The sequence below is a fragment of the Tyto alba genome, unplaced genomic scaffold, assembly GCF_018691265.1.
Source record: "Tyto alba isolate M040663 unplaced genomic scaffold, T.alba_DEE_v4.0 Super-Scaffold_17, whole genome shotgun sequence".
NCBI classification, from domain to species: domain Eukaryota; kingdom Metazoa; phylum Chordata; class Aves; order Strigiformes; family Tytonidae; genus Tyto; species Tyto alba.
Window position 1 is genome coordinate 20,388,550 of NW_024881279.1, and position 26,881 is coordinate 20,415,430.

The window sequence follows — 26,881 nt, forward strand, 5'->3', positions numbered from 1 at the left end:
AGAATAAATGTCCTTATGATGATGACTGTTAGAGTGGAACCATTAATATTGGCAAATTCATTACTAACACTGGTATCAAGACTGCTGCTTAACTGCCCACAAGCAAGGGATCCAATCCTCCTGCTGATGACTGATGTTTCTGATAAGAAGTCTGATAGTGCTATGTGAAGACACTGCACAGATGTGATTTGAACCTTAGTGGGAAATATTTGATTATACTCTTCTGTTGCCTTGAAAATTCTTCCATGGAAAAGAGACCAAACACCTGCAAGGAAGAGGACAGTATCAAATGTACCTGGAATAGACTGTCTTGCATTTCCTTCTCCCCTCCTAAAAAAGCTTTCACTACCTCCCAGCATAAGCACGGCAGTACTAGAGGGCAGGCAGAGAACAAGGCACATTAAGTAACAAGTTTCTTTACACCGTAACAGGATCAGAGAGCAAAAAAAATCCGATTTTCTAAAGGAGGTTGAGAATGCATAAACACAAAGATGTGGGTAACAACATCTCTCCACTCAAAGACATAGTCTTCTACAGATGCATTGCAAGAGGTTATCAGGAATAACAGCTCCTGCCCACTACTTGTGAAATATATTGGAAGCTTAGTGTGACTGTGTTAGCTTTTCTGAGGAACATAAATTTATGTTTGAAATTATGCTCATCTGTTGCAGCTATAAGCAATGGCTCTGGATTTACTGAGGCACGGTCTAATACCTTGTGTTGATACATAAATCCATCATTAAGAAATGTACTTGCCTCCTTAGGGACATAGTCTTCCCAGTCTGAGAGACAATAGATTGTGATCTCTAAGTGGTACAAGAGAGAAATACTAGCAGAAGGCAGGCAAGTCACCCAAAGGAATAAGGACCAGATTTCTAAGCTCGTGTTGCTTCTTTTATATCAGAATTTCCTTCCTGCAGCAGACAGCAGCCTGGTGAAATATCTCAAGAGAGAGTCATATCACCACTCCCTCCTAATCTCTGTCATAAAGATTATTAAGTAAATTACTAACTTTTGAATACTGGCAACTTCTGAAGAAAAGACAAAGGTGAGAGAATTCCTCACCAACCAACAGTCCCAGGTCAAATAACTTGAAAAGCTGTTCAGAAGGAGAACCAGGCCCCAGGAAGGAGGCACTCTTCTGTTCAAGCAAGCTTGCAGCTTGGTGAAGAAGTGTATGATCCTTAGTGCTCTCTAAAAATTGCTCAAAACAAAGTCCGAAAAAACCCACTTGTGTGTATGACGTTGTTTATACCAGAAAACCCCTCTACCCACCAACACCAAGGTCAGTGGTTGGCAGCACTGAACGGCCCCATGCCGGAGAGGCCGCGGCAGACGACCTCAACCTGCAAAGCGGTTTCGCTGGCTGCCCTCGCCTCCCAGCCCGCAGCCGCCATTTGCTGCACGATTACCACAGAGCGGCAGGAATACAGCCGGGCCCGTCCGGCAGAAGCCACAGTCAGCTACAAGCGACTGATGTACATCATCTCTGGGGAGAATCAGGAACCAAAACTTACAGATATTTACTCCATTTACTAGTCTTCTGACATCAGCGAACACACTTCTGCTCCTCAGCTAAGGAAACTAAAGAGGAAGAACTCTAGTTCACAGGTCAATACTAGCTCACTGGCAGAAGTTTAAAGAAATCTAGTAACTACTCTCTTCTACTTAAAATGAACTGACTCAGTAATGAGAAGGTCTCTCTTCTTGCCCCTAAGAAAAAACAGGCTTAGTTAATAATTAAAGTCATAAAACTAAAAGCACTCGGATACACAAAGGATGACTGAAAAAAGTGCTTATCATAACACTTTCCTTCAGATAATGAATTGCGCTCAGGAAAAAACCCCATCCCTGCATTTTCCATTTACTTATGCTATTGGTGCCTAGACCTAGCAACGAGCCACAGCCACGCCATCAGGAAGCAGCACAAGAAGCTGCTGTCCCTGTAAGAGACTGCAGCCAGAGCCACACCAGGCTCTCATGAGACCAAACCCAGAGTACTGGCCCCAGTTTTGGGCACTCCACTACAAGAAAGACACTGGGATACTGAAGTGTGGCCTGGTAGAGACCACCATGGTGGCCGAGCATTGGAGCACAAGAGGAAAAGGAAAAAAAAAAAAAAAAGTATAATGGAATGTTACCCTTTGCAAAATACTTGCAATATATGTAACTAACACCAAATTGAGCTGTCACTTCAGTCCCAAGTCTGCAACACACACATACTAAGAACTGAAAAAAAAGGAAAATTATGAGAAACTGCTGAAAGCAAAACCCAAACTGCTATTAATTTTGAGAGAAGACTCCAGCCTCAGCTAGAAGAAATAACAATACTGGGAAGCACTGCTGCTGATTAGCAGGGGGAAAACTGGACGTTTGTACATCAGATCTGAAGACTGGGTAATTCAGGCCATCTCACTGCACAAAACGGCAACAGGCCTACTGCACGGGTATCTTTAATTGCTCCTGCAATGCTCTGCTTAGTTTTAAAGCTTTCTGTCTCAAAGAAGTCTTTTTAAAATAGAGAGACAAGTACAAATACTTCAGATATTAGAGAGAACATTCTGTTCCTTAAAAGAAAAGGAATCAAATATGCATTTCTTTTTAATGGACCTGTTGGACTGTTTCCAAAAAGAAATGGTAACAGCCCCACTGTTTTGAGGCAAAATACCAGAAAACATGTCAAAGGAGTATTTGTAAAATTACTTTAAACCTAACAGAAGCAGCAAAGCAGTTGTCTGGCTATGACAACTCATTTTAACAGCTGCATAGAAGAATAACATTTTCAAAAGGATGCAGACTACACAGTGACAGGTTATTCATCATTTTCCGATTTGTGATTTCATGCACCATAGGAAAGGGTTTTAGAAGAATGCATCTACTGAATTCATTGTCATTTTAAGACTACTGCATCATGTCTGTGTCTGAATTTGTACTGTGAAAAAAGGATGAAGTTTTCGTGTCAATAAATCAGAATTCTTAAGTTTTCAAATACAATTTTTTCCAACTAGTTTCCCTTGCTTTACTTCCTTCTGGTATCTGAATAGAAACATCAAGTAACAGAAGCCCCAAATTAGTAAAGAATAACAAACAGAAGCTTAAGCAAGTTAATTGTATCTTATCAATAAATAGAAAGATAAACTTCCTTCTCTGTGCCTCAGCTCAGCTGTGATAGCACTGAGATTCCTTATTGCTAACAAATAATTTCCTTTGCAGGGAATGCTATTGTAAGGAATAAATATTGAAACCCTAATGCTCCAGAACTCCACTTGCCACTGGCAAATAGTAAGTTCTTCTGAGCAGTAATAAATTATGAATTGGCCAATTCAAAAGGCTTTTAAGACCTCGTTTTTGTGAAGACAGCTTGCAGTTATGGAGAGTAAATCAATACGCTCCTGTCTTAATCTATAAGCAGGAATGACACTGGCAAGAACTAAGCCAATGTCACCTTCCTACTGCTCGTCCGTCACCAGGACACGTGGTGTAAGAACGAAAATGCAGATCAAATAAAACCTACAGAGCTGGACATCCCATTGTGCAGAAGTCAAGGATAAAGAACAGACAAAGTGTCACACACTATCGCAAGCCTACAGACCACTGGGCAAAGGGGCTGGGAGGACTCAGGGTAGCTTCAAGCCTGAGAAAGCCACTACATGAATTGTAAAATCTGGCCTCTGGATGAACAAGTCGGCTTATCACACTAGAAGAGAGAATTCATTATTCCTGTAGCGAATCAATGCTCTGTTAAAGCCTCCAAGCTACACACCCCATGCGTGAACATATAAGGAAGAACAGGACACTACATATAATTAAGCTGAAAATTTTAAGAACGATAAATGGAAAGCTGTAGAAAAAAGCCAACATGTTGGGTGGGGGGTGTCTAAAGCAAGAAAAAAAACTAAGTAGAGTTTTAGAAGAGAGATACGATGATCTCTTTGAAAAGAAGTCAAGTAAAAGTATAATTGAATGCAAGGAAGAAAAAGTTGGTTGAGCAGTATTTGGTTCCTAGGTTAATTTCATTACATCGATCTAATAGTTTATTCCCCAAGCACTATTTCATCACATTCTACATTATGCAATAATTCAAAGTGACATTTGAGTATTTATCTTCTCTTGCTTAATGATTAGTCTTCAATTCACACTGGAGATGTTTACCTACAGAATGAACACTATGAACACTGGACGTTTCTCTTCACGTGACAGAGCCGTTGGAGCTATTTCCCAAATCAGCATGACAAAATATGTTTAAAACTACTGTAATGATTCATGAGGATGAAGCTATGGAAGGTGATGTATCCATATGGTTGCATTACACAACTGGTAATAGAACCTGTTTCTCTAAACACCTAAATAAAAGACCAGTATGCTTTTAATCTTGCAGTCAAATCCATATCAAAGAGGATGAAAACAGTAGCTATTTGAATCAAAGTGTGTTCATAAAGGTAAGCTCCTTGGTACAAAAACATTATTAAAGATAATTAAGTAGTTAAAAATAAGGCTTCAGAATCTATAGTAGTTTCAAGTATTATGAACTGGCATTTAATATATATTTTTCAATGCAATAATAACAAGTGATAATAAGTGTCCAGGACTTTATTTCCAAATAATATGAATTACACTGAAAATCAGAATAGATGAGAGCAAACTTCATGTACCACAAACAGGAATAAATATTTTTTATGAAATTATCTCTCTCTCTCTCCCCGACTCACTAAACAGCTCACTGAATGCAGAAAGTAGGTATTTCTCCAGTAAACTTCAAGAACTATGAAGGTATTTTACTGAATGAAAAAAAGTACAGAATATAGAACCGAACTAATCATGGAGAATTGGAACACTAACCCCAATCCACTGGCATCAGAGGTATTTGCTTAAATAGTACAGCTTGATTTTAGAAGAGCCTAGTTAGGTTTTATGATTGCTAACAACATTATGGAAAGGCGAAAGTAAACCTAATCTCCGCTTTCTCTTTTTAGACTAATGGTGGATTATACCTGAAGCCTAAATGTTTGAAAAAGCACTAAGGCTGAATAAGAGCTTCCTGAATAAATTCTAAAGGGCTTCAGATTTAAGACTAAGTTTTTTCCCCTTCTTTCTGTTCCATTCACTAATTACACATACAACACACACAGATAACAGCTAACTTCTGTGAATCACCAGAGATGTATCCGGAAGGGCTTCTGTATTTCCCTTCTTCCAACTTTTTATTAATCCTTGTTACGCTAGTTGAATGTGTGCTACAGAAGATATGGTGTATATGCCCTACCTGTTTTTACATGTGGGCTTATAGCTCAGGAAATAATGAAGGGCAAGCCATGGTACCAAAAATAAAAAATGGGGAAAGCAGCTGGTGCCACTTTCGCTTCCAAGTTCCCCTTCAGGCGTCATTGAGTCACACGCCTGAAAGGAGAACCTTTTTTTTTTTTAAGTATCACCCACAGATGCTACTAAAAGATTCAAAACCTCTTACTCCTGGTTGCAGTTCTACAAAAATCAGACTTTAATAATAATAATTTTAAACAGCCTTTATTTTGGAACAAAATTTAAATCAGCAAAGCTCTATCTACAACCTTACCAAGTAGCATACCCCATAGGTCTCAGCTTGGGACGGTTATCCCTCTAATTCCCCAAACAACCCACAAGGAGAGTGCAGCCAGCAGAAAAGCACAAGCCCCGCAACACACGGAGGGGCCAAACACCCTGGTGAAATCCCTCCTCAGAAACTCCTGAAGTGCAGCAGGCTGGATAGAGAATTGTTTCTTCCTACACACTCAGCTCCCAACAGCTTCAAAGCAATCCCACCAGCTTGAACAATGTGGTTGTCCTTGAAGTCATGTACTTTATTACTAAAATTTGTTAACCCTGTCAGCTGTTACTATTATACAGTTAAAAATGTTCTGGAGTTGTTAAATTCCTACAGGCACATGGAACAAAAAGCTTACACATTAACTCGTACTTCAACTGGAATTTTTTGTGAAAGCTGACAGATTCATAACAATTCCTGAAAATAGTACAGGTTTGAGAAATTTGTCAAAATTACATGACCTGACATAACAGATGCATTAGCTATGGTTTTTAATTATATGACACCACATCTGTGTGATAACAGGTTTCCAAAAATCTTGTGTATAAAGCAGTAGGTTCATGAACAAACTGCTGGGTATTTTATCCTGCAATCAATATTATCAACAGAAGTTTGCAATACAATGTATACTGCATCAATTCATCTACTGCCCACCCCGGTCTGAGCTTTCACCTGTTCAATTTACAGTTAACTACTATGTACCTACTGATAGATACTGTAACAGAAAGAAAAAAAATGTTCATAATGAATAGGTTTACTATTATTTCAACTGAATCAACAGATTTTTCTGTTTGCAATATTGTTTTAATAAAAAGTTCAGCTGGGGGAAAAAACAGTTTATTTGTCATGATGTGCTAACGGATATTTCCAGAGAGCTGATTTATAACAAACTTGGGGCAGTCAAAGTTCTCAGATTCATCATGAAGGTGTCCTTGCAATCCCCAAAGCAGGTATTTGCAGAAATGCACTTGCCTGCAGCAGGGAACCTGAGCTTGTTAAGGAGCCCCTCAGCCTGATGAACATTTCTGAAATTCACTGTGTGGGGGTCCAGCAGCTAGCCCTCCCCAAGGCTAGGAGTCGATGAAACCAAGATCTACACCTACCATTTAAAAGACAGTTATTAACAGCAAAACTGCTCCTATGCTGAAACAGTTCTCAAACTGTTCAATATAGTCACAAATTCAGAAGTCGGGTAGAGAGGAGGTAAAAAGATTAAGCAGGAAAGTGTAGGATTGCAGCCCTGGGTCTGCACGGAAGAACAGCCTCCGGACGGCAAAGCAGCCCTTGTCTCGGCTCGCTGCTCACAGCCCCTGCCAGGGTTTGTTAACAAGCCTTGAAACAATTACCAGCCCGTCCTACCAGACTCCATCCAACCTACTCCCAACATCACTATCCAGCTTAAAAACAACTATAATCGCTTGATGAAGAATTCTGAGATGCCCTTTGGCCACTGACAAGTTGGGTCGCAGGAGAAAATTTTTCAGAATTTCCATGAAAAAAGTTTTGGTTTACCTTTCCAGTGAGGGGGCGAATGCTGAGATCAGGGAAAGAGAGTGGGAAGATCTTTTATTAGAACTAGCTTGTAAGTATTCCCAAGACAGACACCAAACCTCTGTGTCTTTGACCTGTCATGAATATAAGCATCTACTATAACCATTATTCGGCCATGAGGCAGTACCAATTTCTACAAAAATTTATTATCTAGCTATACATTCATCTTGATCACAGGGTTTTTTTCTCCCCCCTCTGAATAGTGTTTTAAAATTGGAAACATAGAGCATTCAAACAGAAAAAAAAAAAATGTTTGTATATGAACAGAAATTTTGAAGAAAGTTTTAATTCTGAAACTCAGATTTGCTGGAATTCAAGCGGCCACATTTTGCAGGCAAGAGGAGAGGTTTTGAAATAAATGGTTACTCTCTAAGGTAAGGTATTCATGTTATCCGGTGTCTGAACTCAAATGGACTGACTGTAAACAAAACTCAATTTGTTTAAGTTTTCAATCACAAGAACAATTTATTATAAGTATTCATTCTGTACACTTGAAAGACTGAACCACTGAATAATGCTATTATGTTATAAAAGATACTAATATTAAATAATAGTTATGTTCTGCTAAAAATGTTACATTCAGAAACACATTAGGAAGTGCCACACAATGTTCTTCATTTTCTTTCCAAGGTAAGTACCCTGGGAGTCCAAAATTGTTAACTGGTATCAAAATCTCCCTTTTTATTGTTTTCAATCCCTCCCAAACCAGTGAAGAAACAGCAGTAATTCCCCCATCTATAAATTACACAGGCTCAGCTTCAACAGCTTACCAGAAGAAAATCAACAGAGAACTTGAGATTCAGTGGTCTTCTATGCAGAGTAAACCCCCCATCCCTTGGTTCTTCACTTTTAAAAAGTTAAGAAGCTGACTTAACAGAGTAACCCAAAGAGCTCCAGGACTCTGTGCTAACTATCCTGCATTGAAACAATGTGCAACGACTGTAATATAAAGCTATAACTAGGATCACGCTTAGTAGAAAATAAAAAGCTTATCCTTTCTAAATTAAATCACACAAAAATTACAGGCTAGTCAGTTCATTGCAATTTAAGAGAAATGGCAAAGCTCACTGTGTTATTTTTAATTAAATGACAAAGCAAAACGTAGCAGGCAACATGCACAACTATGCTACTTATATCACAACTTCAGTAAACAGGCAATAAAACACAAAAGCTCACCACCCCCCGCAAGAGCCTACTGTACAGAAAGCCCTCTTAAGATTCACTCCTACAATGCAGTTAAGTAGAAGATTTCAGAAAAGGATGCACAAAAAACATTTAGCAGACTTAACAATTTGATTAAACAGAGTCCTGAGAGTTTAACAAATGTTCAACAGCATACGCATAACATTTACAACAAGAAAGAAGAAAGGCACCTGGAGACATCTGACACTGGGCATGCTCTGCAGGCATCTCAGTGCGCACATGCTCTCTACCAGGTTGGAGCAGCCTAGCCACAAAGACCTTGGCACAGAACACTGCAGGGTGACAAAAAGGAAGGAAGAGAAGAAGCAGTTAGATGCCACAACAAATCACTCAAGGCAGGCAACTCATTAGTATGTTAACGTGGGTACTTATCTATGTTATTTCTACATTAATCACAAGGTTAGCAGCCAAGGGTAAAATAACGACTGAAGATCCTTTTCAGAAAATAAGCCACCCCTCTGTGCTATGAAGGATAACGAGCTGATTTGCCTCATTTGCAACCACTTAGCTTTAGTGCCCAGCTGAACATTTTAAATTACTACCAGTAGTGTCAGAGTTGTTACAGTTTGGGTCCATCAGTTCAGCAATGCATCCACACATGCCTACCGACAAAAGAAGTTCTGCTGCAATGGGGGAAGGTGCCTTACTCAGCAAACTGGCCTGGCCGTAATTGCTTGCGAGGTTTTTACCTTGGCAGTCACCCTTGGGGAACAGAAGTGCAGGAGCTTTTCATTAGGGTGGCAAGTCTTTAGAATACAACCTGGAGGAGCTTCAGTAATTAAGGATTGGCACCCCACACTGCCTCAACTTTCTCAAACAATTTGCACTTATTTATTCCAACAGCAAAGCTGACAGTAACTTCTGAGGTTACAGTCTATGTACTGGGACACTAATGACCAAAAAGTATTTTTTAGAGAGGAACAACACCTAGCTAAGTTCATATTGCAAGACCAAATTCTGCTTATTCAAGGTGCATGGTATCCTGATCAAATGGGTTATTGGGGAAAAACAATTGTATTATCAGTTGAGGATATCCTAAAGGTAAATTACACCCTAACTACATTTATTATTCATACCACCACCCAAGCCAGAAAGAACCAAGCTCAACTACCAGACTCGACATGGCTGACACTAGAATTTAGGGAAAGTTTGGAAATCTTTTATGTTTCTTTTCTAAAGCTGAAGAAAATTGATGCAGACAGACTCCCCAGACGTTTTATAGCTCCATGATATTATTTCACAGTTCCTTTTAAGGACAGAACAGTATACACACTACATAACCATCCGATAAAGTTAGGGAAAAGGATTCAATTCCTCACTATCAAGCAGTGTATAAACCCAGCTCTAAAACTTGGCGCAGACTTTGCTTTCAATATTTTTCACACAGGCTTCCAATTTAGTTATGACAAACACCAAAGCTTTAAAAGAAAAATCCCACACAGATCAAAGTTGAAAGTGGAATAACTGCAGGTGAAGACTCAGGGAAAGTGATTTGTGCCAGTAATGAGGGAAAGGAGGGAGCCCAGAGCAACTGAAAAGGTTTAAAAGGTTTTTTTGTTTGTTTCATAGCTTATGAATAAAACAAAAGAAAGCCTAATATTTTCATCTCCATGTTAAGGAGAGAAACTAAAGCAAAACCAGGAGAAGAACGACCCTAGCAACACCAAACCACACTGGAATTCTCTCTCCTCTTATCCAGCATTCCATATGGATGTTCTGTATTATGCACTTGTCGTGATGAGTGGGTGTATATACCTTATGGACAGAGGTAAAAATAAACATATTTATTCTATATTGTATTATTCTTCCTTCAATATCAAAATAAATCACAGGTTTATATTATTCAAAGTTTCTTATTTAAACTTTAGAGAAATGTGATTTTTCATTTATCTATCAAGTAATTAATCCTGTATATCTATAATTACTGTGCAATAATTTACTTTGCCAAGTACTCACACAAACACTTTAAATTTAGTTCCCAGAATTGTTCTAAGATAGTCCTCTAGTGACATTAGGGAAACTACCTTAATTTCAACAAGACACCAAAAAAAATATTTTCATATTTTTAAAGAAAGGTAGGATGTTCTGTTCAAACCCACCGATCACGAAGATGCAAAGCTTTATATAGGCCATTTACAGCTCTGCTTCAAAACAAGTGTATATAATTCAAGAAATTTCCTTTCTGATCTGTTCCATTATTTAATCTTATTTGGCACAATAACTGATTGGTGTTTCCACAACCCTGAACCATCAAAATTCAGTGCACTGCTGCAGGTATTTATTAAAGCCCAAATAAAATTTTGCATTTTTAAACATACAGGCCCTGTAAAAATTTTAATTCTGCTCACATCACTTAGTAAATGTCATTGATCGAGAAACACAAGAAACTTCTCTCCTAAGATTTTCAGGTAGGGTGTACAAAACTGTGTATATCATCTGTGTAATGAATCTACACCTACAGGAGTCCACAAATTATAAGCTAAAAAAATCACCGGTTTAGGTTATTAGACTACATTTTCTTTAAGGAACTACTCTAAATAAGCTGAATTTTAAGAATTTAAAGAGAAATATGGGTAACTTGAGAGCAATTTTAAAATTTAGTTCAAAATACATTAAACACAGAGGACATTTCCATGTCAAGTTTAAGCCACACAAAAACCTTTCCATAGTATTACAAAACCCTGAATAAAAGGATTTATAAAAAAATCACTGGACACTGAGTTGTAGCAATGATATTGCACAACACTACAAATTAAATATTGCATTCTACTTCACACTAAAACAGGAATGTGCAAATATTTGCGCGCTTCACTGACATGTTCTTTCTTGACCCTGCTTGCATAGGAACTGTCATAAAGAAAAGCATAATGGCACACTAAAGATTTAATTTTTACGTAACAGGAGCCTGAATTTATGCCTTCACTTCCCACTTGCCTTTCATCAGGATCCCAGGGAGATACAGCACTGCTTAATAAAGTCTGGGAAAGGTAAAATGACACCGGCCAATGGGCATAGCATTAAATGTACATATAAACCAGTGTCAATCCCACTGGCAGACAACAGAACCATACAGCCTAACATAAGGCCAACCCTCAAATTTTAGGGGACAAGCTGATTTGCAATGCAGAGTTTTAATCAACTCACATTAAGATAGCTGTGTGTTCACCTGAACACACTACTTGTAGGGGAGGAGCAAGCAGATGAAAGAGGGGCTTTTACAGCTTCATGGCAAGGACTGAGTGATACTCAAAGAATAAAGACAAATAGAGAAAGCCTCATTCCGGTCTTTTAGATGCCTTATGTTTGGAAAGATTAATACATGATTCATTTTAATTCTGTACACGAAGAACTCTTTTGGTGGTCCAGCCTCAGGAATTACAATTCAAGATTTAGGTTTCAATCTAAAATCTCAAATTTAAGAAACCTATGCAAATGCTTGCATTTACATTCAAAACTATAAATTCTCAGCAGGATCAGTAAAAAAGGAATATGCTTCAACGTCTTTAAAGGTCAGATGCTAAGAACTTCATATATTAATAGTAAAGCACACAGCAGTGTTCTTCCAATAAATCAACTTTGTAGGTGGTAACTTTTAGGATAGATGCACCAAAAAAAGCCACCAACCTATCAGCCCCTGAACAATCCAAAGTTTTCATTCACTCAGGACTTCTCATAGGAGTACAGCAGTGATATTTTGTAAAATATGTAAAAGCAAATTTTGTAAAAGCACTGTAACATGTCCAGAAACCTTTCATTTTGGTGCATCTGAAATTAAGAGTTATGTCACACGGAAATCCTCACGCTTTCTTACCCCTTTAAAAAAAAAAAAAAAAAAAAAAATCACCCGTTTATCCTATAAAGCCCACTAATTTCCTCAAGGAACAAATACGGACTGTAGCCTGTGTTTCTGATCGAATTAATACACCTTTGATATGCAGGGATGGAAATATTGCAATGTCATAATTAAGAACAGCAGCATTTACATAACCAAGTCTTATTGCTGGAAGTTTTATAAAGTGTTAAAATTATGATCTCCAAATTTTTCATTACATTCATTTTATTTATACAAGATAATTTAAGGAATCAAAATTTATTGGTGTGTTTACAGTTTGGGAAATTCTGTCCTTAAGGCAGAAACATCTTTGCTTTTGAAAATCAGTTTCTAGGCAGAGTCCAAAAAAAGACTGGCATGGGGAGGTATTTCAGAATTTCAAAGAATATTACAGTAAAACAAATGAAGGAGCTAGCTTACTCTATTTTTTTTCCAAGGAGCATGACTAATTATATTAATTCACTCCTCCTGCAACCACTTCTTTTTCATGCAGTTTATTGCAAAATGAAATTGAACGTAAGAACCTAACAAATCCTTCAAGTTTACGAATCCCAAAGTCTGAAATGCTTTTCCCAACCTTCTTGTGACGACAAACCAGTACCTCAGTAAGGTTAGTTCATGTTCTGGATGTCCACAGGGCTACAAACAGAGATTCAGGCTGGCAAAAAAAGATAACAACCAAAAAACTTCAACCTTCATTCTGAATTCTCTTCAGGTTTTTAGCTACAGGAAACTCACATGCTATTCAACATTAGCAATTTACTGTTTAGTTTACCTTGATTTAGGCCTGGACCAACAGAACTGATACTTCTTTATCTCTATTAACACTTAATATTGATAAATTCAAGGGGTAACTGCTGTTACTTAAAACCCTCTCTATGGCTGGGAATGACAGATGCATTCCCCCAGTAGTTCAGATTTAATATTGCAAAAAGGGGTATTCTGAAAAGGAAACCTAGACTTAAGGACAGTATGATCATCTATGAAAGCTATATGCTTCCAAGTCAAACTTAATATCAAGCTCAGACCTTACTTTATCAAAAATCGGCATTAACTACAATTAGACATAAAAAATATAAAGCAGTAACACTGTACCAAGGCCTTCAGTATTATTTTACACTCGGCAGGGAATAGTTGCCAACTACTCAAACTCCATCCCCTTTTGGTAGCTGGGATATCATCCACATCTTACCTGGTGTTTTTACCTTAAGTGATCAATTCAAAATAGTGACAAGCAGAACAGTGTTGAACCAACTAGATATTGGAACAAGTAGTCTGAATATTTGCAAGAGGTGGAAAAGTAAAAATGTCAAAGTATACTCTTAAGCGTGAATACGTAATCAGAAATAGAGTGTGGGGGCATGCATGTAACACAAATACGCGTGTTCCACAAGTGACAGCCTGGCTTGGCATGGTAACACATTCACTACGCTGCACATTTTGGTACATTTAAAATCTTTGCTGAGGTACTCAAAAACGAAGAAACACTTCAGATCAGATCAATAGCAGTACTTTGTACTCTTCCTATTCTCATTTCAAAACCAAGTTGTCCCTTGAGAGATGCAGTGTATTTACATGCTCCATACAAGTTCGTTGGAATTGGTGGCATCACATCACTACCTTTTCCATGGCCAAAATGCAATCCCACATCCAGTCTTGAGTACCTGATTTGGAAGGCTGGTTGAGTACCATTCGTACGATGTACTTCCAAAATCCACGGAGTGTTACATATGCATATCAGTGTTCTGCTTTGATTTAAGAACAGCTACATGCTCAGGTCAAGAAAGTTGTCTGAGATGTAATTTACTCTTGCATTTTTTTGTCATTCGATAAACTACAAATGCAAAAGTGTATTTCTCAAAAATAAAAATCCACAGAGTAGCATTTTAACTCGTGAAATGTATTTGATATTTCCTTTACTGCTATCAGATCATTCTAAAAAAATAGGTAACCAATAGGTCACACTTCCATTAGAAAAATCTAGATAAATAATTGCCATTCAAACTAAAAATCACTCAAGGTTACAACCTTCCAACAGCCATTCAAGATCTGCATGTAAGCTTCTTGCATTTGGGGAAAAATACTATGTGAGGAATCAGGAAATTAAAGCAAGACAAAGGGAAAATAATTTATCAGATAAATTCTCCTCATTACCACACCGCTCTTCTAGATAGGACAATGAATTCACAGAAGGCTGATCGATAACGCAGTCCCACTCTGCTCCTGAAGATCAAAGTACGTGTTTGCTACAACAAAATGAATGCTACAAAAGGAATACGGGTTCAGTGGAGAAAAGATTAAATGCTTTATTTGAATATAACAACAATCTTACTCCATAATTTATTCATCAGAATAAAACTCATAAGATGCAGTATCCTGTTTCCAGGAAGATACAAAAGACTAGGAAGAACATCTAATACGTTTATGTCAGTCACTCAATGTTAACTGAAACCACCTAAATTTTCCAAAATACTCAAGTATTTGGATTAAACCTTGGCTCCTTCATGTAAATATATCCTAATTTCAGCAGTTTCAAAACTCCAAAAGTGTGATATTCCTTCTGCACTAACATACTCTAAATTACATAAAAAAGGCCATTTCAAAACAAGAATGGCTTTCCTATGCTCTTATGCAACAGGAACAGAGGTGTTGACATCTACAGACAGCAGCACACCTGCTCACAGTAAATCATAACTGGGAAAAAAAAAAAAAAAAAAAAAAAAAAGAATGAGAAACACTAAAAAGAGACCTAGCACTGCCAACTGAAATAGTAGAAATATTGAGTAAGTTAAACATTTAGAAAAATGCGGCTGAAATTTGTCTAAGATGTTAAAAGTTGTCGTAGACTCTCTTCTGTATTAAGCTTTTAAGGATGAAGCCAAGCGCAATCTAAAAATATTAACCCCATCTAAAAATCTATTACAGACAAGGCAGCAAGCACTTTAACTTGAGGAGTTTAAATGCCTGTGAAGTCTGGGCTCAGCACCTAATAAAATTCTAGCTTCACATTCAGGGTTTGTACATCAAATGCTGCAGAGCAGTATTTACATAGCCTTTGATAGCTGACTTACATTTTACTTTTTGAAATGTAAGATTCAAACCTTGAGCAAGAACTAAGCCTCCAATCTGCATATACTTGTACTCGAGTTCAATTTATCTTTATTACTACCATTGATAGGACTATTTCATGTTTCAAAAAGTTAAGCAGTATTAAATATCATAACAACAGGGATCTTAATCAGCAGTACACATCTATGCTTCCTCTTTTTTCTCCCCTCAGAGTATTTTAAATTATTTCCTCTTTTCAGTTTTCATCATTAAAGATGCAAAGTTCACTTTTGCCTCCCCATTCTCTCATTTTAGAAAAAGGCACACCCTGATGTTATTTTGCAGTGTTAACTCCAAGCTGAGTCTGATTGGCCTGCGGGACAAATCCAATTTGATGTTAGACAAGACTGCAAGAAATGTGTCAGACTAAGGTTAATAAGTATTTCCCTTAGATTTTCCATCCGATTTATTTTTAAAGAATTACACTAAAAAGGCATGCCCAAGACTTCTCTACCCTAATCAAATAAAATTCAAGTACTCAAAAAATCAAACCAGAAAACAACAGTACCCTGTGCATAAATAATTCATTATATATATATATATATATATTCATCAGTTAAAGTACAATTTTTGCAAAAAATACTATGCCAGCAAAACAAACGCAGAGCTAAAACAATACAGGAGATCAACAGCACCTACGAGAGTTTCTTCTACAGTAGATTAAATATTGAGGCCTTAGCATTCACTTTAATAGCTGCCTACAAGAGAACACTCAAGCAACTTAGTGTTATTGCTATTACTATCAAAAGGAATTGAAGCGCACTGCTTCACACTAACTTCAGAAATAAGTTGCCAAGTTCATTAAAGCACCAACTAACAATAAAGCTGGGCATTAGGAGAGGTGCAGGTCTCCCATTTACACCAGATACTTAACTCACGTAACTTTATTTTCTTATCAGCCAGGGACCTGGCTTTCCTTCCTAAGGCACACACTTTTCCTTCCTAACGCGCTTTCTTCCAAACTTAGCTTTAAGATAACATGTTGTAGCCTTTTACAGTCATCTCAAAATCTCAGATGAATGTGACTCAAACTACAACCATACTCCTCTAACTCTGAAATAACCCCGCTATAACTGTAGAGCTCCTCTTGAAAACCGTGCCGTACAACTGCCTCAGCTATGCTTTGAAAACAACTAGGAACAGAACTTTATATTGAAATCTCATGGAGGATTTAAAAGGCTGACTCCAAGTGCTGTCCACAACAGAATTTTGAATGGCTTTTCAGCAGGATAAAACTACTGGAATTTGTACTACGAACAACTAGACAAGTTCTCTACATTTCTGATGAACTCACCCGAGGACGTGGCTAGAAATCAGAGCAGACAGCTATTACTTTCCTGAACTCAACTGAAGTTTAACAAAGGTATTGGTACAGCTGCTTTCTCCTTTCAGAAGCAGGATTTGTATGTAATCCATTTGCTTAGTGCCCCCGTACCTGTAGATACTGCTTTCCAGCTCCGCAGAAGGCAATTTTACCTTATGTTCCTAGGTCTGTTTTTTTGCAGTAGATTTGCAATTTCCTAATAAACTGCACGTGTATTTACTGAATGTGCCCTTTCTTACTGTAAGCTCAGCAGCTAACCTGGTGTGTTCTAACACTTCAGGGACATTAAGCAGTTAAAGCAAGATACTGAATTTGCGGACAAACTCATCTAAGCAGAAGCAGCGAGATATAGTACAGGGTGACTTCTTACCTGAAACTTTGTTTCTGGGCTTCAGATCCACCAATCCAGAATGAAAGGGGATTCGAATGGGTTTTCCTTCTCAGACTTGTCTGTTAAAAGAGAGCAGCCAATCATCTTCAGCTTGGTGTATCTACTTCTTTCTTGAACGAAATCCCAATTACGTACTCCTAATGCTGTTAGAGAGACAAGGCAGCCTAGGCACCTTACCAGTCCAGTAACGACTACGTTAGTGGGGTCATCGGATTGGTGGATCTAAGACAAAGAAACGAATTTATGGACAAGGAATTGCTCTTTCCCCTGCCCTAAATCACCCAATGCACAACCAGTGTTTTGGGGCTACAGCTCACTTTGCCAAGATTAAGGAAGATGAGAAGAGACTACAATGCAAATAATGAAGCAAATGCTAAAGCTTCAACCACCAGCTTACACCTCACAAGCCTGCTCCGTGAGCTGCCAAAAACGGTAATACACAGGTTTTCAAAACAGCCCAATACAGGTCTCCTAATTTGCCAAATACATGCTCTAAAGCGTTTTATTGCAAAGATTATTTCCCAGTTTCCAGACTCAAAATGGTCTGACATGATTTACGTATCTGCAGCACAAAGATGGAGCCTACAAGATGCTTACGCTCTGAACAGCGGCACTGAATTCAGTGAATTTTCAGGATCACCGTGTCTCTGGAAAACAATCTAGAACTAGAACAGCGTAAGCCAAGGCATGCTGCTCCTGAGGCAAGAAAAAGTCACCTCTTACCAAACAAGACAATAAAAGGCCTTCATCCAGTACTTGCAGCAGTACGCTTTGAGTATACCCGACTAATTTAAAGCAGCTTTAACAGTAACACCTAAGAGAAGATGGAGTCTGCAGAAAGCCCATACTATGTGTGTAACAAAGTATATCCTAGAGAGACCAGGCTGTGAGTCTTCGGTCAATCTTCGAAAAGTTTGAATATGGCCTACAAAATTTCCCCTACCAGCAGCCAGAAGCAAAAGCAACACCTTCTAGAACATCACGCTGCAATATCCACAGAAGAACGTGCCACCGCTGCCTCTCACCCCCCCCTGCTCTCCAACCCCTCCGCAGAGCTGAACCGAGCGTTCTGCAGCCTCCACAACTGCGCTCCGCGTCTCAACGCGCCAGCAGCTGGGAGAAGGGTGGGAGAAGCTGCCACTGCTCACAGCTGTGCCAAGAACTGTCCCGATGAGGACAGTCACGTTCCTAACCGTCCAGAGCTACCCGAAGAAAGGAGCATCTTCATCGTGGGGCAATTTTCTGCTTTTCTACCACTGGTAAAGCCATAGTCGATTATAGGCCAACATTTCAAGGACAAAGCAGCACTGTAAGCCTGATGCTATGTCCAATCTATGATTTTTAAGGCTGCCAAGGAAAGTGATAAAATGTCAAGGCATATGACTCAGAATTTTAAGAGTACAATATAGCTCAGTAAGAAGCCAGCTATCAAAATTATATAAATGTACTGATTCGCTAAGTCACAACAGAACCAGCAGGGTGTTGGATGGAGAGACGCTTCACCGTAAAGGCATTCCTTAAAAGTATTTTCAAGTGTTACAGCACAGGTCTGATTTTTTTGCCTTGGTAAGTACTGGCATGATAGAGACAGCCTGAGTATCGAGTTTCCCTGGCTAGTCCTTCACTGCCCAAATAGAATTGTCTAAAAGATTCTCTATCAAAAACAAGCTGTAACTTATTTTTTTTTGCAAACAGATTCTGAGTATAGATTTTCAAAAAGCTCTATGTATTTTTGCCTGAAATCTTTGAAATGGCATGACTGAAAAGGATAGAAGATTTGAGCAGGGTATCTTTGTGCGAGGCATCCTGACATACAAACATGTGCTTCACAAAAAGGCAAAGAACACAAGTTGTCACAACTTTTGTTAACAAAACTCCATATTCAGGAATTTCTCAACAGTATGGAACTCAGAATTCAGCCCCACAACTCGTAACATCGAATATATAGCTGTGTTTCTCCTCTAAGTTAATGAATGAACCAGAATTTTGTAGTGTTGCCACGGCTAGAAGTTGACTTGAAAAGCTTTTTTTACCAGTTTATCCAGAAAGAATACCAGTCCCTATTCCTAGCAAGTAGGTACCTACCTACATCTTACAAATTTCTGTCTGTATTCTTACAAAAAGTAAGCCCAGAAAGCTAAACCACTCTTTGATTTCCAATTAAAACGCTCATTTCCTGGGCTAGAAATACAGGGATGCAAGTCCTGTGGGGACGTAGATTAACAAAGCAATGAAGAAACAACATGCCTTCAAACGCTCTCATTGTTAATTTAGCCTGCATGAGAAGCAAATTAAGTTTCCAGAAAGAGTCAGCGCTTTTTTCTTGTTAAAATACAAATGGCATTGCGTTATTTTTGCATTATCCGATCTCTGTCGTGCACTACTCATACTGGGAAATGTGTGGAAGTAGTACAGGAAAACGGAGTAGGCTGTCAGATGTCACAAACTCATAAACACACCAATAAACTGGGGAAGGAAGGGATTTTCCAGAAAAAGTGGATTTTCTGTGTATAATGAAGTACTAGCAATACCGTGAAAGTCAAACCGAGAAATCAGATTATATAACAACATAAACAGTGGCATTAGTATAAAGAAGACATCGCCAGAGAAAAAAGCTGAAACATAAGTATTGTTATTAATCAGCATTAGTTTAAACAACTCAGTAAATATTCACATTTCCCTTCAAATTATTTTCTCCCTTGCAACAAAAAAAATACTTCTCACAGAGCAGTCCTCTTATAACCATGGTCTCTTATTCTCTCCCACACATCATTCTTCTCGCATTGGCATGTTTGCTGCAACATCCATTTCATTTCAAACCCATCAGCAATCTCACTTTGCACACTGCTGCACAAGCACTCAAAGCAGCAAAGGAAGATGAAACTGAAAATGCCAAAGCAAGTGACCTCTAAACTCCACAGCAGTAAGACATAATGCATCAAAAGACATACATCAAGTTGATTTAACGAGTAGCGAAGGTGTTTTAGAAAACACACATGAAATGAAAAGGTACATCCATCCTTCAAAGAACATTCCCAAGTCTCTCTAAGGGTACAGCTTGTAACAAGGCAGTTTGTTTTGCTGATGAGCATTGCTGCTTGCAATGCTCATCAGTGACCCAGATTTTTAGCAACATTCAACAACTCTGCCTAAGGGATACAGTCAGCACAGTCTGAAAAGCAGAAATGGCATACATGTGCTTTACAACTTTTTGAAGGAGCAACCCAATAGCACTTCAGAGAGGGCAGCTGGTGCACATACCAGCGTGCCTGCAGAGATGTGATCTCATTCCACAGTGAAACCTGGACACTGGATTTACGAGCACAATTCAAGACCTCCTGGTCCCAAGCCGGAGCTCACAGGCAACGCATCACCCTGAAAACTACCCAGCGGTGCTCACGCACACAGGAAGCCATACACGTGTTTCAGGCAGCAAGGGAACTTTCTCTGCTGCATCTTACTTGCTCAGCATTCTTGCAAAGGTTGGAAAATTTAGTGATGTTAGAAAATTTGGCTGCACTGTGAGGCAAAAAAAAAATAAAAAAGTCTCCGAATGTCAAATGAGATTTAAAAAGCCTTTGGTGAAATACCAGCATTCAGCCCCCCAAGAAACTGTAACTTCTTTCTATTAAGTATTAAAAGCAATTTAGTTTCAGACTTTGTGCTACAATTGGAGCATCTGCAGTTTCCCTTCACCTGTATAAACTGATGGCTATGGCCATAATGACCACAAACTTCAGAGAGTTTTCTTTATAATCTCTCTTCTGCATCTCCGTATTCTCCTCCTTCCCTTTGCCACCCCACTTCCCCCATCACTCTATTGTTTCATCTAACCCTTCCCAAAAGATACAGCTTTCCACACTTCTTTGTCCACTTCCCTTATTTCATCATCACTCTGTTGGCTCGAAATGCAGCTGCCTTGCTCTAATTCATTTTCTTAAGCTCTTCCTTCCCATTTTCTGCACTGCTGCCAAAGTCACAGCAATCTATTCTTTTTATATTTACATCCTTCCTTTTACAGGCACTCTGAAATGTGACTGTTACTCTGAGAGCCTGATCTTGCATCCCCTGCCCCAAAGGCTCACCTGTGCCTTCCTAACAGCCACCTAACCACCACCTCTCCAGATATCTGTTCTAGCCATTTCATTTTTTCCCCCCATGTATGAAACTGTCCAGCATGACACCGACTGCACACTTTAGTGTCTGACATGCAGCTCTCAACTCTTCTAGTTCAGCTAATGAAGATTAAAAAGAGGTAACTGCAAAGCAAATAGATTGTTATCCTACTGAAGCAAGCACAACTACTTTACATGCTGCTTTACAAACGTCTTAATAACTTCTCCATCTACTCCCAGCCTTTGATTAAGAACCAGTCACATTTTAGCTAGAACAGTACTTCCTTTGTTTCAGATGCAAAGATGATCATTGCCTAGTCCATCTGTATCTCTATGGCTACAAAATTAAACTGTTTGAAGGATTCCTCTAAGAACATGTGGAAAAAAATTCACAGAAACGCAACTGCCTGCTTGGCTTGCACTGATTGAGACAGGGAAGAAAAAAGTCAGAACGTTACAGCCCTACTGAGATATATACAGCAGCTGTATTTTAGTTTCCAAAGAGAATGATAAGATTTATTTTGCACTGTAAAGCTTTAAATAATTTGGGGGCACAGCCATCTCCAGTTGCAGTAACCCAAGGAACTTCAGGTACTGCTGGCATGATTTACAGAAGTAGTTGCTGCTGGCAAGGCACGCCTATGTGAAATACTTCATTCTGAGATTGTTACCTTTTGAATTTGAAGACCTTCAGCTCACATCAAAGTCCTGCCAGGAGAAACTGAAAGAGTTTTGGCAAGATATTCAATTATAGTTCTTCATTTATTATTTACAGAGGCACTTAAACACTGGACACTTTTATGAGAGACAGAGAGACACGTTCTAGACAGTGGAAGTAGTATATTAGGAAGAACATTTTCCATATACATGACTTTAAGATACAAATGATAATACAGTGTAAACAAGCGCTTGTCAGATTTATTCCTAGGCATGGACTTTCCATAAACCTTTCATGCTACTACTACGGAGCAGTGTTATATAGAATTTAAACTTCCAGCTCTGTAGCAGGGGGATCTGTGTTTGGAGAACAGCATGCGCACCAAGGACACAGTGGACAGATGAGAAGCAGCTCAGTAAGTGTGAGAATTTACACACAGTTGGCTTCCTTCTTCAGTAACCATGTCCCATAGGTGACTGGTGGGTACAGGAGCCTGGGAGCAACAGATATTCGGGTTTTTATACTATCCACATCTTATGCTGCACACAGTTCAACCCATAAATACATAACTTTTTAACCTGCATAAAAAAAATGTATTTGTTGTACTTATGTATTCTTTTACAACCACTTTGGTAGACCCTAAGAAGCTAATTACCCTCTACGCTGAAAGTCTGCTGGTAAAACAGAAGTACGGTTCAGTGAAGCCCCCTGAGAAAATGAAAAACACAAGGCTTTTAAGCAGGTATTGAAGGCAAATGCATGTAACAGGTTTGATGCGACTGAACAATACAGATTTTATACACAACTCAGAAACTCTTTGGCTCTTTAAAACAGCAAAAAGGTTAGTTACCTAATTTCACAGAGAGAATGAAAACCAGAGGAAGAAAGAGCCCTTTCAATCATTTTGGCTAGCCATCCATCTGTTCTGGATTACTTCCTTACTACTCATTTTCTAATAGTTTGCCCACTCACGCAAAGCATTTAACTGCGACAGCGTAAGTACAAAGGTATCTAAACAACCCCACAGATGCGCTGTTAGCCTAAATCTGGACCTCCCACAGTCAACACGAGGTAAACTTTAAGGCCTCGTGCCTCCCGAAATCACCTCTACAGGCAACGGATATCTTGCCCGTAGAGGTAGATACCATCTGCAAATGAAAGCCATAAAATGTCATCACTAAATCAATTGTTCATCACCACTAAAATGGCTAGATTACATGATTTACAGAACTAGAACAAGATCTGTAAGGCCTTAAACTGTCCTAAAAGATAGTGACTTCAGAACACTCACTAAAACTTCGTATGACAAATGGAAGTTGTCACTCTAAAACCTTAAAATATTTCTCTTAGATTCCAGCTTTAAAAATAGAACAGTATTATTTCCATGACTGATTTTTCTTTAAATAAATGCAAACGATCTATCCAGCAAAGGCACGGTCGAGGGCTAGAACATCATGTTCCAAAACTTCCATGCAATTAACGTGTTGACACGTTATCTATTGTTTCTCAGCCACTCAGAATTATTATGTATTTGCTCCTCAGAACTTCTGCATCATACATTTCCTCCTATATTTACTATAGATTCATCTTTGGCATTGGAGGGAAGTGATCGAGTACCCAAAGCACACCAAAAGCAATCTCCTCTATCAAAGGGAGGCACTCAACATCCTGCTTTTAGTAAATAATAAATAACACCCTTCAAAAGAAAAAACATCCCACTGAGTCTGACATGCTAAGATGACCCCGGATTTTAGGGATGTTTGCCACCAGCACTAACAACTGATACAAGAGTTTGCATATAAAACTGAAATCACTGACTGAAAACTCAGTCAATACTTCTGCTTTGTGTATTTAAACAAATCTTATCTTCTACAACACACAAGAAGGCAAAACCTCCAAGCCGTGTCTTCATTCAGGAATTACTTTAACAATTTTAGTGAAATGTTTACACTCAAACACAAGTGCTTCTACGCAAGCCTTCACTATGGTTAAAATTAAATTCAACTACCAACTATGTTTTACAGAGTACCATTTTCCACTGGAGACTACAGAATTAACCGTTCTTCTTATTAAATTTTTATACTTATTCATTTCTTGCAAAAGAAAGAAAAATTTGTTTCTTAAATCTCCTATGTAATAAAAATCTGAATAACCCCATCGATATTTGCAGCAATTAGCACATTTCCTAGGTCCAACTGTAAATGGAGTGTACAATTATCAGCAGAAGTTACATTTGCTTCTGCCTGCTAATAGTCTGGCCCCAAATAGGAGAGACTTCTAAAAATGGAGAGCATTTACAAAAAGACAAGCAGGAAAGTTGAGCAAGGCAAACATACCTTCCAGCCTCAAATGCTGTTATAGCACCTCACATAACCCCAGGCTGAGGAGTATTAGTAACCCTCAGTTCCAGGTAGGAAAAAAAAAAAAAAGCCACTAGAACTCACTTTACACCTCAGAAATTTAGGAGACATCTTTTCTGTAGGCGACTGGTCTGGTAAGGGACACCCGCACAGCTGCCCCCAGCCGTTATCCTCCACGCTGCAGTCTACTAACGCGGAAACACTTCTGATGTCACCCCCAGTGAAGTGCAAGATCACCGAATCGATAGGGATCAGGAAAGGAGGCTCGCTAAGGACAGCTTTTAAACTGCTGTCCTCAGTGATCAGAGACAAATACAGAAAGAATCACAAAGATTTGGGGGGGGGGTGGGGGGGGGTGTTTCCCCTTTTTCTAATTTCTGCTTCTTGAGAGCAGACAACACTCAAAGAAAGTTTGTATTTTCCAGATCAGGTAGTTTAGCAAGAACTCTACTGGCTAAAAACCCCATTTCATGTCTCCACTGAACCCAGCTCACCTTCAGAGGGCCTTATTTTTTTTACATTTTACCATCCCATTCTGCAGTATTGCATGAAATTTTGTATGTGAAAGCAGATTACGCTTATGACAAATAAATTAGAAGATACTTACTGATTATTAGTGTCTCTTGGCTCCTAACTTAATTTTATTCCTCCCTAAGGCAGTAAAACTAGGACCCCCTAATATTTAGCTACAGAGTTCTAAGATTTGCTTAGATGCTAAAAAAAAACAAAAACAAACAAAAAAAAAAACAAAAACAAACAAACAAACAAACAAAAAAAAACACCCAAAACCCAGACCTTCTCTTTCTATTGCTTCCATCTGGCCGCCTCTCCACGAACCCGAATTTAGCGGCGTAAGCGTTAATGAGGGGGTACAACAAATACACCAATTAGTTCTAGTTAGCTAATGTCGGGTTTGCCGGACCGGAGCTGCGGCACCGGTGCCGCTCCAGGAGGCCGGGAGCTGCCCGAGAAGCCCCAAACCCTCACGCTGGAAGTTTAAATCCCCTCCCCCCGAGGCCCGCCAGCCTCCCAGGGCGGTCCCGGGGGGGCCTCGGGCGGCAAGAGCCCGAGCCCGGCGCCGCCGCTGCGCTCCGGGGCATTTCGGTTTCGGTTTTTACAGCGTGGCCGCAACACCGGGCGCGATTTTCCGCGCCTGCCAGGACCGGCTCTGCCATATGTGGCGGGTGAGGGGGGCGTGTTGCTAGTTTTATTCCTATTATTATTATTATTATTATTATTAATTAATTGAAGCGCTCGGCGCGCCCCGGCCTGCGCCGGGAAGACGGCGGGGCGGGCGCGGTGGAGGAACGGAGCGGATCCCCCCCCGCCCCGCCGTGAGGAGGAGCGGGGCGGGCCGGGGCCGCGGGCGGCCTCGCCACTCACCTCGGCGGCGGCGGGGCCCGCAGGCCCGGGCGCGGCGGCAGGGCCTACCGGCGTGGGGGGGGCGGGGGACGGGGACTTGTGTGTGGGAAGGGATCGGGGGAAGGCGCGGAGGGGGCCGCCGGCGGCGCGGGGGTCACTCACCATCAGCTCGATGGTCTTGTCCTCGATCACCGAGTCGGGCTCCATCGCGGCGGGCAGCTCCGCTCCGCCCCGCCCGCCAGGCCCCGCCGCCGCCGGCCGCCCCCCCCCCCCTCTGCCCCGCCGCCGCCGCCGCGCGCACGCACCGCCGCGCCGACGCACGCACGCTGCGTCACGGCGCTCGGAAAGGGGAGAAGAACCGCCCACCGCCGCGGCGCTTGACCACAACTCCCGGCGGCCCTAGCGGCACCGCGCTGCCATTGGCTGCCGGGGCGGCCCGCGCGGGGGGTGCTGGGAGCCGCCGCCATGGCGGGCGACCCGGAAAGGAGCGGCGATTCCGCGGGAGCGGGGGCGGCCGCGAAGAGCGCAGGGACCGGCCCGGTGCCTGCTCGGGGAAGGGGAAGGAGCGCGGGGCTCGGTGCAGGGTCTCGGTGGGTCAGCAGCGCTGGGAGGAGGCCCGGCTGACCGCCCGGAGCAGACGACTTTATCTCGCTGGCGATTAAACGGGTTTTATCCGAGCCGGACTCGGTAACCCCGTACTGAACCGGGAGTTGGCGTCGCCTTCTCCTCCCGCTTCTGCGCCCAGACCGAGGGAGGGAGAGTGAAACCCGGCTGCCCGTCCCTGCTGATCCCCGCGGCAGCTGCGGAGCGCGCACAAGGAGACGCCTCCCAAACCCTTTCGGCTTACCCGGAGAGGAAACCGGGCCCTGGCCGTGCCGCACCGGGGGGCTCCCTGCGCTTCATTAAAGAGTAGAAACGCTGGGGGAGGAAGGAGAAGGAGCTCAAAAGGAGTTTAGAAGTCGGGCGCTGCACTGGCCAGTGTCACACTAACATTTATTTTGGGGTTTATGAGGAGCAACGGTTTCATAAAGCATGATACTCTGGTTTCGTAGCTCCTCGCTGCAGGCTGTGGCAGCGCCTCTGGCCGAGTTTCTCCTCCCGCTTTGCCCAAATTGACAGTTAAAAACCCGAGAGGGGTCGCGGCCCCGGACGAGCTCTGGGAGGTGAGAAACCTCCAGGTGCAACAGGGAGGAGCCCTCGCCACCATGGGCCAGGGCAGGCCGCAGGGACCCCGGCTTGGAGACTGGGGCTTCATTTATTGCACAAAATAAAGCACCAACAGTATTTTATTTTTACCCTTTTCCTCATAAAGCAGTAAATGCACAGACACTCATTAGTATGATGTTTTTTAGAGTTCCCAAACGATTAAGTGGTGTCATTTTGTCCTAGTGTTTTT

At 40.6% G+C, this 26,881-nt stretch overlaps 1 protein-coding gene across 5 annotated transcripts in view; it reads right to left on the minus strand.

The window, feature by feature from the left end:
• The window catches only part of FBXW11 (F-box and WD repeat domain containing 11), a 76,890-nt gene extending 51,133 nt beyond the window's left edge, over window positions 1–25,757 (minus strand). The window contains exons 1-4 of one of the 5 annotated variants that reach the window (XM_042790154.1): window positions 25,648–25,757; window positions 16,970–17,049; window positions 14,322–14,430; window positions 8,506–8,607 (exon numbers count right to left, since the gene is read on the minus strand). In XM_042790154.1, the coding sequence (XP_042646088.1) occupies window positions 8,506–8,556 (51 nt within the window). In that variant the 5' untranslated portion in view covers window positions 8,557–8,607; window positions 14,322–14,430; window positions 16,970–17,049; window positions 25,648–25,757. The remainder of the gene's footprint in view (window positions 1–8,505; window positions 8,608–14,321; window positions 14,431–16,969; window positions 17,050–25,647) is intronic. The other 4 variants (XM_042790155.1, XM_042790156.1, XM_032992727.2 and 1 more) reach the window with 4 other exon arrangements.
• Window positions 25,758–26,881: the final 1,124 nt, after the last annotated feature.